General features: G+C 41.6%; 1 protein-coding gene across 2 annotated transcripts in view; it reads right to left on the reverse strand.

Moving 5' to 3' along the window:
- Positions 1 to 12,200, reverse strand: part of lrmda (leucine rich melanocyte differentiation associated) — a 187,672-nt gene that overhangs the window by 57,729 nt on the left and 117,743 nt on the right. For both annotated transcript variants that reach the window (XM_076085580.1, XM_076085579.1), the window contains exons 3-4: positions 5,047 to 5,173; positions 3,525 to 3,664 (exon numbers count right to left, since the gene is read on the reverse strand). In XM_076085580.1, coding sequence (XP_075941695.1) covers positions 3,525 to 3,664; positions 5,047 to 5,173 — 267 coding nt within the window. The remainder of the gene's footprint in view (positions 1 to 3,524; positions 3,665 to 5,046; positions 5,174 to 12,200) is intronic.

Raw genomic sequence — 12,200 nt, forward strand, 5'->3', positions numbered from 1 at the left:
TTCACAGGCAGGCAGGGATAGAGGAACGAGTATGTCAGGGCTGAGCTGGTAGCCAAAAAGGACATGCATGCAGCACCTAAGTGGAGGGTGAGAAAGGACGAGGGATATGGGCACAGACAAGACCTGTGCGCAAAGAACCGTGACAAATTGATGATGGCAATGGCGATGAGGGGAGATGGCAAAGCTCGTGTCAAGTTTTCATCACCTGGGGATTATAAGGAGGGGATGCAGGGATCACGTTTGGACTGACACGGAACAGAAAAATCTCCAAGCAAATTTTAAGGAACAAAACATCTGATATAGTTTGAAAGACACATAAAACAGAAAGCATGCTTATCCACAAGAAAATAAAAAACTGATTAAAACACTAAATATGTCATATGGCCCTAAATTTCTTTTTATAGGAACATTATTAAGAGATCTTTTTCCGATGAGAGCACCAGCACTTAAGTACAAGAGGCCCCAATCCCATCCTGTGTCTCCCTCCCTGTAAAAGGACTTTGTTCAGGGCATTTCCATGATGAAATGTGAAGATGCCCTTGGGAGACATGCAGGGAGGTTATTCTCTATAGGTAACCTACCATCACAGGGTCAGAGCAGATGACAAGGCTCTGTCAGCCAGTAGGGATATTAATGATTCAAACCAACCGTAGAGGGAGGATACGAGAGCACAGGGGGGTATGGGGGAGGAGAGAGGACTGGAAGAAAAAAAAAACTCTGACTCATACACTTTATTTTGGCAATACCAAACATGTCATAACAACAATAGGGTTTTTGTTGCCCTTGGAAGTGGATGTTGGAGAGCAAACTAGATTTTGCTATTATTATACTTATCTTAAACGTCCTTTTTTAACGAACTCTGTAATTTGGTAGAAAATTATGGAAAATAAAGACAAGTTTCTAAGAGAATACGCATTCTGTATGATGTATGTAATCATTTATTTGATTTTTTGTTAATTTATTTTAGCTATGATTTAATGTATTTATTTGAGTTTTATATAGTTTTAAATAGATACAATTAATAAGCAATAACTGATGTTAAACAATTCACAGAAATACATTTAACAATAATTATTTGCTTGAAACTTTGTCCTCTATATTTGTTGAATTTTACTGTATTTTGCCTGTAAATTCCAACTACAAAGACAGACACATTTTAAATGATTTTTGTTTAGCTCACCTGTTATGCACTAAATAAAACGTGGTTACTCTGGTAAAGGTCAAACCAATAGTTGATTGGAATTACTTGAGGATATTCGATAACTCTGGGGCCCATAAAAGTGTGTTTTTAAACAATCACTAACCTATATAAGAAAACAAAGAAACAGAATAATACCTATAGACATTGTGGGGAATCATGCCATTAAAAAAAGGTTGAGTGAACATTACAGTTGGTGGTTGAGGCACCTCAGGCACAAGCTCTTTGATCTGAAACATAACCAGATCGGACAAACTGATAACTTTCCTCAAGATAAGAGGTCAAAGTATCACATAAAGACATGTTAATCTTTATACATCACAGAAACAAAGAGAAGAAAAAAAACAGAGGTTGAGTTACTTCTGTTATAATGTTTCACTTTTCTGAGGAGATGGTGTCCCATAAGCACAACTCTGAAAATTCAGTTACCATTATTAACATATAATTACATTACAGTCATTCAGCAGACGCTTTTATCCAAAGCGACTTACAATTCAGAGTCTATCACATTTCTACACCGTAGGCACAACTACAGGAGCAATTTTGGGGTTAAGTGTCTTGCTCAAGGACACATCGACATGCGACTAGCAGAGCCGGAGCCGGGGATTGAACCGCCGACCCTCTGATTGAAAGACGACCCTGCTATCCACTTAGCCACAGCCTTGAACTGTTGTATTTCCACGCAGACTACACAATGCTGTATGAATGAATACTATGTTTCTATGTCATTGCACTAATTGGGGCACCGATGCAACGCACTAGGGTAGTTCACTTGAGAGACCAAGAGCTCCCGAGGCATTGGGCTGGGTATTTATTGCCCAAGGCCAGTGCTGTCACGACCTGCATACAGCCTAACCTTGTCAGACATGAAATCTGCATCACGCTCAAATTTATGTTTTACTATGTGACACATTATGAATATTACATTACAGGACCCTAGACGTTGTCAGTCAAAACAGAACAGCTTTCCTCACCAGCAAGATAAGCATGCGAGCAGAGGGGAAAGGGGGAGAAGGGGAGGCAAAGTGAGAGAGGGGGGGACGACAAAAAGAGAGAAGAAAGATTATTCAAGAAAGGCATGGGTGGTAAATGATTAATAGGCAACGCAGAGTCAGAAACAAGCACTTAGGGCTAAAACAGACAAAAGAGAGTATGCTTTTCGCCTTTTATCGCATTTCATGTAAAGGACCCTGACAAATGGTGGTCATATTGCATGGCTTGAGGCCTAGCTTGATGTTTAATGCATCATCTGCTCTGGTAAGGTAGGGTAGTAAACACTCATTTGTGGTGGTGACTAGTCACACATGAAATCCATTTTGCAAACTGGAGTGTAGAGGGGCCAGTTGACAAAGCTTTTAGAGTGATGTGGTTGAATCCACAGTCTGCGAGTGAAATGTAGGGGGCTGGATGTTCTAAAAAAAAGGAACATCTCCAAATCCATTACTTACAAAAAGCTATGACTCTGAATAGCTTAGTATCAAAACTGTCTGAAATATAAACACACCCACACTTGTAGGAAATTTGGGTTTAGAACTGTGCTTTAAGAAATTATAATAGTGTTTAATAATTCATAATTAAGAAATCATAATTAGAAGTGTCTTGGAATACATAATTAGAAGATTCATAATTGTAGAAGTGTTTTAGGATTTGTAGTTACAAGTGATTTGTAGTTAGAAGTGTATCTTAGTAGAATTTGTAGCACCTTTAGATCTATGCTTGTGAAACTTGTGAAGTTTTTGCCAAAAGTTGCAAAACCTTATCTTTATATAGTATGTTTATCATAGAAGTGTTAAGCCATAAAAGACAGTCATTGAATGTATTAAACTGTAAAGAGTAGCAGAGGGATAGACAGAGATTTCTAGACAGGCAATTGCAGCGGACGCAGAAGGAGCATCACCCGAGCCAGGGGGGTCCTAGCTGGCTGAGAGAGGAGGAGCCAGCTGGATTTAGCCAATAGGAACTACGGACATTATGGGATGTTTTTTGAACTATGTAAGGCGGGAGAGAAAGAACTTCCGTTCTCTTGCTCCTGTACCACTGGGTGGGTGGTAACGATATTTGGGGTGAGCAGGTCATATTCGGTGTAACTGTAAATGATGTACTCCACTATGCAATTGTTTTAGCATGAGCGGTATTAAATGCTTTGTTTATAATTGAAACCGGTTCTCTTTGTGTAAGAGGCTGGATTACATGCGGTTTCCCCACAGTCTAGAGGTTCCTTGAACCTAACACACTGAACATTATCTATCCATCTATTTAAACGGGTCAGAGTGATATCTGTTCCTTATTTATGTATAACATCACCACAGTCCATGCTGTAACTGACCTGTATCTCTGGTAGTCGTCCTCATCGTTATCCGGGCTGACCAGCTGGTTGGGGCAGGCCTCATTTCCCAGCAGGCTTAGGTACACCAGTGACGGGGTCACATCAGCCAAGTGTTCCAGCAGGGCCTCGATATCAGTCAGGTGTCAAAGGGCGGATGTCAAGGACCTAACGCTGTTAATTACATTAGCATTTACTACCCGCACAGCCCCTTCAGTGCCTGTCTGCACTAAAACACGTCACTGTCAAATTTACCGAAGTGCTCAAAGGGGTTAGTCACTGGCTTTGTGAGACTGGGCAGACAGAGGGGCAATTTAAGGTGCAGGCTTTGGCATATAGTAGTGACACAATTTGGCTGCTGCTCTCTCTCCCTTTCTCTCGATCTCTTTCATTTCCTAGGTGGCCGGGTGCAGAACAGTGACAAAATGATGGATGCCCTGTGGTTCAAACAGTCCGTGCTTCCCAGAGCCGTGCTGTGGAAAACTTTTGCGAAACGTGGAAAAAACAAACAGCCCCTAAGCAGGCACATTCATCACTAATACATTCACTTGGAAAATTGAGCCCCAAAGTGTCAAAATACAACTGCACTAATGCAGTGCTCGAGCTTTAAAATGGCACTGTGCCACGACAGGATGTACATAATTGGCCTATTAGCATGTGCCGACCACTTCACAACCAAACTCAGCACACAGTCCCAGACGCACACTTCAAGGAGCCCCAGTTTTAATGTTGACTCTGGAAATGTGTGTGTGTGTGTGTGTGTGAATGTGCAAGAGAGTGAACATCGTTACCCAGCAGGATCTGCATAACCAGAGGAAAACAGGACACATTGCGAAACCTGTTCTGAAGCTTAGACGGGAAGTTCACACATTTCTGACTGATCATAAACAGCCTCGCAATGTGTCTATGCCTAGAATTTAGGGTGGTTGTGCGGAGCTCTGTTTTTTAAACGTGTTTACTTCAGGTGGAAAGTAGAACACACAGAGCCGCTATAATCTATGGGCCAAAATGCGGGTGTTCTAGTGCGTTTAGTGACAAATTAATTTGTGATTTATTTTATTTCAGTGCGTTAAAGAAGTGTAATTATGTATAATGGATCCAAATATCAAATATCCTGATTTGATTCTTTATCATTTAAAATAACAGCAAATACACCACAAAAACATTATGTCTCATTCTATGGAGTTTTAATCCTACACTCTTTATTCCCTTTAAAAATAAAACACATCTGTTATGTTGACTCTAAAATCTGATTCCACTAGAGGTCCCTGTGGTTCAGAAACTAGTTCTGTGTGGGGCTCTGTGACAGCCAAGTTCCTCTTCTCTCTTGTGAAACACACAGCGCTCCCTACAAAAGCACAACATTCAAAACTGGTTCTCTGAGACAAGTGCAAGTTGCATCAACATGTGAATGTAAACAAAATGCACTGTTGATTCTGATACTGATGTATGTGATATGTCTGGAGAGTAAAATGCAAATCGAAATGAGAAATGGAATAGTGGAGTGATTAGTGTGAAAGGATATTTGGTTCTTATTGAGTGTAAGGGTGTGGAGGTTGGGTAACCTGGGCAACTGGAGGTAATTTCCAAGCAGATTGTTGTCAACGACCAGCTCTTCCAGCACAGTGAACATTTTGAGACCCGCCAGTGACCTGCAAAAGATAAGGCAACAGGAAAACTGTTACGGCTCTAAATCTGGTCAGCTGTTATTGTGCAGAAATATATATTTCAGCCTCCCCTCTTTCATACGCCGGGAGTGTATGGGTCTGGGCCTGTCAGGGAAGTGAATGACAAGAATTAGTGGTGCTGAGCTCCCCTGGCATGGTGAGGCATCCTTCAGCGGCTGGCAGGATGAGGGATGGGGGTCACTTGTGAGTAGCCAGGATTCAAAACAAAAGGCTTCAGAAATGCGGCGGGCAGGATGAATTTGTCAATGTCTTGTGCCTTGAGGCGCCCAGTTTCGCCTGACCCTAACCCTCCATTCCCAAGACAAATCACTCTGTCACAGTTCACCTTCACTCCCCAGACACAAATTTAACTTGTCATCCATCATTTTCACAGAGGAACCAGAATACACTCGCAATCACAGATGGAATGGAAGGGGAAACTTTTTTGCAACTCTACCGCGATAGGGGTTAGTGTTGGGATTTTAACATCAAAGGATGTTTTTCTTTAAGGAGGAATTTTGCCTTTCCACTTCTTTTTTTTGACAAATTGCAAAGAGGGGTGAAGGGTCATCTCAACTCTTTCCCTCTCTGTCTCTCTCACACACACACACACAGGCATTACAATGATGGAGGTGTTGGGAGTAATGTTAGGGCCCTGCAAAGTTCAAGTCATGGAAGGTGCACAAAGGCAATGTGTGTGTTGTCTAATCCTTCACACTGTCAGCATGCCATGTTAACGTGTCCTGGGTGACTTCATTGACATTTAAATCTGCCAGAACTTGACACATACCGACTGTACACTTCTCAGGAATTATTCCTCAGAGTTAACACAACGGGTATTTTTTATTTTAACACAGTATTTTTAATTATTAAATATAATTTCCAGATAGAAATGATTTACTCCAAGCTCAAAATGTTCTGAATTATATAGTAGAGCATGATTCTAATTCTAAAAGCGAACAGCTCACCTTGAGATAAGCTGTGTCACATTGCAACATGACAATCTCAAGGTACAGTCAGGTCTTCACACAGCTGCAGTGTGAACTATTGCTCCTTTCTAGATCTGCCTAGTGTCAATGGCTGCCATAACACATACCAACTTAGAGCTATGTAAATATAACACCTCCATTATGACAATCTGCAAATGTATGGCAAAAAGCAATAAGCTTCATGGGGGCAGGGCATAATATGCAGTCACATTTATTATGTAAACTTAACCACAAAGTAAGGAAGGAATAAAAAATAAATAAAAAGATGATTGCAATGCAGTGTACGAATATACACCTGGCTCTATTAAAACGTTGACTTGTCAGTGGTTAGCCATGTATTACACCCTTTTAGTTTGCCACACCAACTGCTCCATTTGCGGTTTCTTGGGGGCTTTCTCTGGCCAATCAGCTTGAACTCCAAGTATACGTAGTTCCTGGCCTAAAAAACACACATAGATGCACAGAATGGACACACTGGCAGCAACTTTGAACTACAAAGCAACATGATCTTTCATCTTTGCATCTTTCTTCTTGCGTGGAAAATGACAAATAAGCGATACGCTGTAGACTTGCGAGTGAGGCGGAGTGAGCTGCCTCATTTCAAAAGACATCAACCTTTTGCAAACACGCACACTTGATACCCACAACAACAGCTGACAGCACCTAGCCAGTGTGCTGGCAAAGCCGCTAGCTGACAACCTCTTATCAGGTCTGATTAATGCATTGGCAAGATGGATGAATGGAGAGATGTGCCAGTTTTATGAAATCCTTCTCTGGTTTCTTTTTTGTTTTCTCCCCCCGTGGTGCTTCTCATTTATGAAAGCAAAAAGACCCATTAAGCTAGAATACTTAAATCTATAGAGATGGGAAAACTCATGAACCCCATTAGAATTTATGCTTTTTTTTTGTTTCTCTTTGATCAGTTTATTGCTGTTTGTCGTGTAGATTTTTCATGATTTTCACTAGAATTGTTTTTTGAATGGCCCAAACTAGCAATTATAAAACAAACTTTACATTTCTCAGCAGACAGGGAATATGGTACAACATGCAATTAATCTGTGAGGCTAATGTATAGTTAGGCACACACCATATTGGATAAACATTATTGCATTTTCTGTGAACAGAGGTTGCTAACTAACTCTTGCCACCTGTAAGTGTGTGTGTGTGTGCGTGCGTGCGTGCGTGCGTGCGTGTGTGCGTGTGATGGGCTGCAGTCCTGTGGGTTATGTTATTAGCTGCTCGGTTAAAAGGAGCCGCATGGCACAGGAGGGAGCCTTATTAATTGTTGTTTTCATGTCACCACTGCTGCGTGCACTGGATGATTTAATCAGTTAAATTCACAGCCAGGGGAGAGCCACTGACTCCCATCCAGCATTAAATACAGTGTGGGGATTGAACTTCTAATACTTTTCAGCCTTCTGTGCTCCCTCTGCAGATTTCCATTGCTGGTTTCATTACTTTTTATAAGCTTTCTTGTTTTAATGTGTGGCTTGGAAAACTAACAAAGTTCAAGCACTGCAGTAAAAGTACTTCACTTCTTTAAAAAAATGAAAAAAAGGGCAGCCTTTGCTATTAACAAAACTAATGAGCATAATCGACTTGAGTCGCAGTGCTGTAGAGGTTTGGTAAATGGCAAACACAGGCATAACACACATGTAACACACACAGGACATGTTTTTCTAATGTTAGTACAGTTTGATGTAACTCACCTTCTTCAAAATATGTTGTGATAATGACAATATTCAGTAATGTATCTTTAGTTCCAGTGCAATGGTAAATACTACTACTACTACTACTACTACTACTACTACTACTACTAATACTACCATTGTTGGCTTGTTTCATACATCTGATAATGTAATTTATATTCATGTATATCATTAGCTATGAAAATCAATTTACAAAAAACAATGGAGGAAATCTTACAAATGCTATATGAAAAATAATTTACTCACATCATATTGTGTCACCTAATTGTACAAATTTAAATAATTGTGATTTCCATAGTAACGTGTGATCTAATGCATTTTCTTAAGCCTCTAACTAGCAAGAGAGAGAGAGAGAGACAGAGACAGGCGGTGGCTTTAACGAGGTGAGGCGATGAATCCTCTCCTTGTTAAGATAATTATGATCAGCCTCATTGTCAGAGCTAATACTTCAGGCTGTCTTTACGCTTTGCCTACCACTTAGCCTGTGTAAGCTCAGCATCATACATCATACGGCCCTGTGTGCATCAGTGTGTGTGCTTTTGAGCTGACATAAGTAGTGCATGTATGTGTTGAAATCCCCATTATCTGCTAAGATCCGGCCTACTGAGCACACAGAGCACATATACAAATATTTAGCTGGAGCAGAAACTCAGCACAGGAAGCAGGGAACTATGTGAGACACCAGACAAGGACGCTGGAGAGAGACACTGACCCAGAGAGCAGCCCTGCCGGATCAATACACTAATACTAATGCAGACACAGTGATTGATGAACCACTGCTGACAACAGAGGGAAGAAAACTCTCGACCATTATTGGCTGAAATGTCAATCACTCCTGCCAATGGTGTGTGCCATTGTCATGTCATATATCCTCAAGCAGCAGATGAAAAAGCGCGTGTTACACAGTCTCGCTTATTATGTCCGCTGTTTTTGAAACTGCTGCCTGAATGAATCTAAATTTTTTTGAAACTGAAGACAATAGGTCCAATGTGGAGTTAGTTCTGAGCCATTAAATACAGAGCTATAATGTAAAACAAGCTCAGAGTCTTCCCAATTACCGGAATGGTGAAAGAGATCACATCACAGAGGCCACATCCCTGCAGATAGCACAGCAATACTGAAAAAGCTCCTGAGTCTAAGGTATATCAAACACACACACACACACAAACACTTTGAAAAGCTGGACAGCCCTCGCAGGTGCAGTCCACAGTTAAAGGGCTGATGTCCTCTCAAGGGTCACAGTTGTGCAGAAAAGCAATGCACTGTTATTCTAAACGGCCGGCCAGAGCTGCAGAGTGACAGGCATAATGACGTCCTGTTCAGAAGGCAACAGATAAATGTTTGATGAATTGACCAATACTAGGGCCGTGATGGCCTTCATATGTGCATAATGGACTATTCAGAGCACACTTCAGATTGCCTGCCAGGATAAGGTACTGTAATGAATGGGAAAAGGAACTGGACCTGGGCAACCCAGTATGTGGACTGGCTTTAATAAACTTAATAAGAAAGGTGAATGGAGGAGGGCTGGTTAGAGAGGGAGGACGGAGGCTGGAGAGCCATTCAGCCTAAAATAAGAAACATTATGATATCTCTTGCCACCCTGTGCAGTGCAAAGTATCTCTTAATCTTGATCAGTAACATAGCAAATTAGCCATGTTACCAAATTGTGCAATTAAAGTAATTATCCAACAGTTCTCAATATACTCTTATTTTAGGAAACAAGTCTTATTACCATTATATAACTGCATCAATGTGCATTATTTTGTCCTGTTTACTGACACTTTTTGAAGAAATGCATTTGAATTAATAAACAAATGCAGTGGAAATAAGTTTATTTCCACCAATCTTTAGATATGTTTTCTTGTGTTAATGTTAAATACGATACTGAATGACTTGATAGAGCTGATGTTTTTGTAACAGAGTGGTCGTGAGTGTGGAAGGCCTACAGTTATAAAGCTTTGTGTCAATAAAGGAAGAATTGAGGATAACATACAACCTATTAATACACAAGTATCCATGAGTTCAACACAGCTGCATTTCATCACTCTAACCCAAAACAAAAACACAAATAGACATTAAAAAAATACCAAAATGCAAAACACTATCAGGATTAGCTCGTGGTAAATAAGATGGCATTATCTGTAAAGCAAATGAATGCCTTGCAACCCCTCAAGCCCCCCAACATCCCTCCTACCACCTCCACACAGCGCTGATCAGGTCTGTTCCAGCACTCTTCCCTCCAGCTACAGTTTATGGCCTATACGTGTCTCTGTACATGCATCTCTGATGGCGATGGGGAATTAGTCATTATCTGTCTCTATCTCCCCCACAGCTCTCCCTTTCTCACCACCCCCCCCCCCCTATCTCCCTCACATGTAGACAGTCAATGCTCCGTGTGGCACTTCTCTCTCTGTATTGCCAGGCCTCAGGTGGCAGTCATTTAAAGATCACACGTCCAGGACACACATAGCCTTCCCTGAATGCATGTCAATTCACACATGGGAAGGGGATTACATGTCTCCTCCTAGGCAGCTGCAAATTACTATTAATGGCAATGCAAATCATTAGAGTACGTTCGGAGCCGCCAGCAAATCTGTTCTCTATGTGGGTTCACTCTTAATCTGTTCTGAATATTGCGCTATGCTTGCTCCTGTGTAGAGCATCACTAGCTACAAAGCTGTCAATTGGAGGTGGCATGCCAGATTGAACTTTACGCAGCGTTACATCATTTGCAAAACAAAAATATATATTTTTAGAGAGCATAAACAAATTCAAGCAAGAAGAAATCTGTGAAATACAATTAGCAAAGTTTTTGTTGATGAAGAAGTTGAATAGCATCGCTCATTACTGGGTGCTATATGAGGTTATTATGTGAGAAGCGCAGATTAATTTGTTGAAAATGTCTACGCCATGGTGCGTCTGCTGAACGTTTAAAGCTAGCTTCGGTGTGTTTGAATGATAATACCAGTGTGGATCCTGCAGTGTCTGAGTTATAGACTATCCCCGTGGATATTTCCTGCTGAGTGTGTGAGGTTAATATTCTCTCTCAATGTCATTAGCGCTGACAGAGGGGCTGAGAGCACTGTGAATCAGACAGGGGCTGATCCTGTCACTTCACACACATACACACACACGCACACACAAACAGGCACACACGCACAGTCAGGGCCAGACAAAATCAAAGCAACTGTACTGGGGTCAGCACCTGGCCTCATGCTTCCCCTTGCATCTCCAATCCCTGTCTGATTAATGACGCTGGATCAACCCTGGCCAAGGGATAAGGACTTGACAGACATCCCTGTCAGGCCCAACCTCATAAGCCTTGCTTGACCCCGGTTTGGCCCCGGATGAAGTCTAAGCTCCAACAATGACCCGATTGAGAGGTAGGAGAGCGTTGCCTCTTTCCCGGTGAAGAAAGAAATGGAGAGATCCCTGCAAAAAAGGTGGACGTCTCTTTTGAAGTTTCAGCAAATGAGGTTTGTCACAGACTGACAGCTGCTTCCAATGTACAACACTAAATTGTACACTGTGAAATACATCACCAGAGAAGGGAGGCAAGCAGTATTGCTCGTAAGGGCCGGGCTCCTTTCAGAGCCTACACAGCACTTCCCTCCTCATAGTACCTGGACTGTGCTCAAAGTATGGCCATGTGTCTTGTGAATGTTTGTATTGAAAGATTAGTTGTCTATCAACATGACGAACACCCTCCTCTCTCAGTGAGCAGGAGCTGAAAATCAATTCACTGATGGCTTCTCAGTCAGCGAGGACATCAATGCGGCACAAACAAGCAGACACAACCTCTCATGCATGCTACACAGCCTCACACATCTTTTAAGTGTGTATAATAACATTACAGTGACAGGGTCAATCAGCCTATGGTATACTCCACATTACACAATTCGTTTTTCATGGATAAAAGAATGCACAAAACTAGAATACGTCTACAGAATGTGTAACTAGAAATGAACTCATGTTCTCTTGCAATGAAATAAGGGAACCATTAAATAATAGATGCCGCGATCTGTGAGGAAGAATCCCTCAGTGCCCTGTCTGCCTGTACGCTCTGTCATTACAGTGTTCAGGCTCAGTGCTTGTCAACATTTCCCTGAGAGGGGGAGCCATCCCGCATTACGTTTGAGTGAGTTCAACTGTCAACTGCCAGCCATTTGTATGCCTGAGCATCCACCTAATAGCAAATAATCACTACCCTGCGCTCTCTTCATGGCAAATGATCGATGTTGTCTTGAAGTCTGATGGATGACCCTGCCACAGTGATGTGCAGGCATGCATTAAAAACCACCTCTATGAAAT

This window comes from Anarhichas minor, unplaced genomic scaffold (genome assembly GCF_050575085.1).
Source record: "Anarhichas minor isolate MPS153535 unplaced genomic scaffold, ASM5057508v1 ptg000174l, whole genome shotgun sequence".
Classification (NCBI taxonomy): domain Eukaryota; kingdom Metazoa; phylum Chordata; class Actinopteri; order Perciformes; family Anarhichadidae; genus Anarhichas; species Anarhichas minor.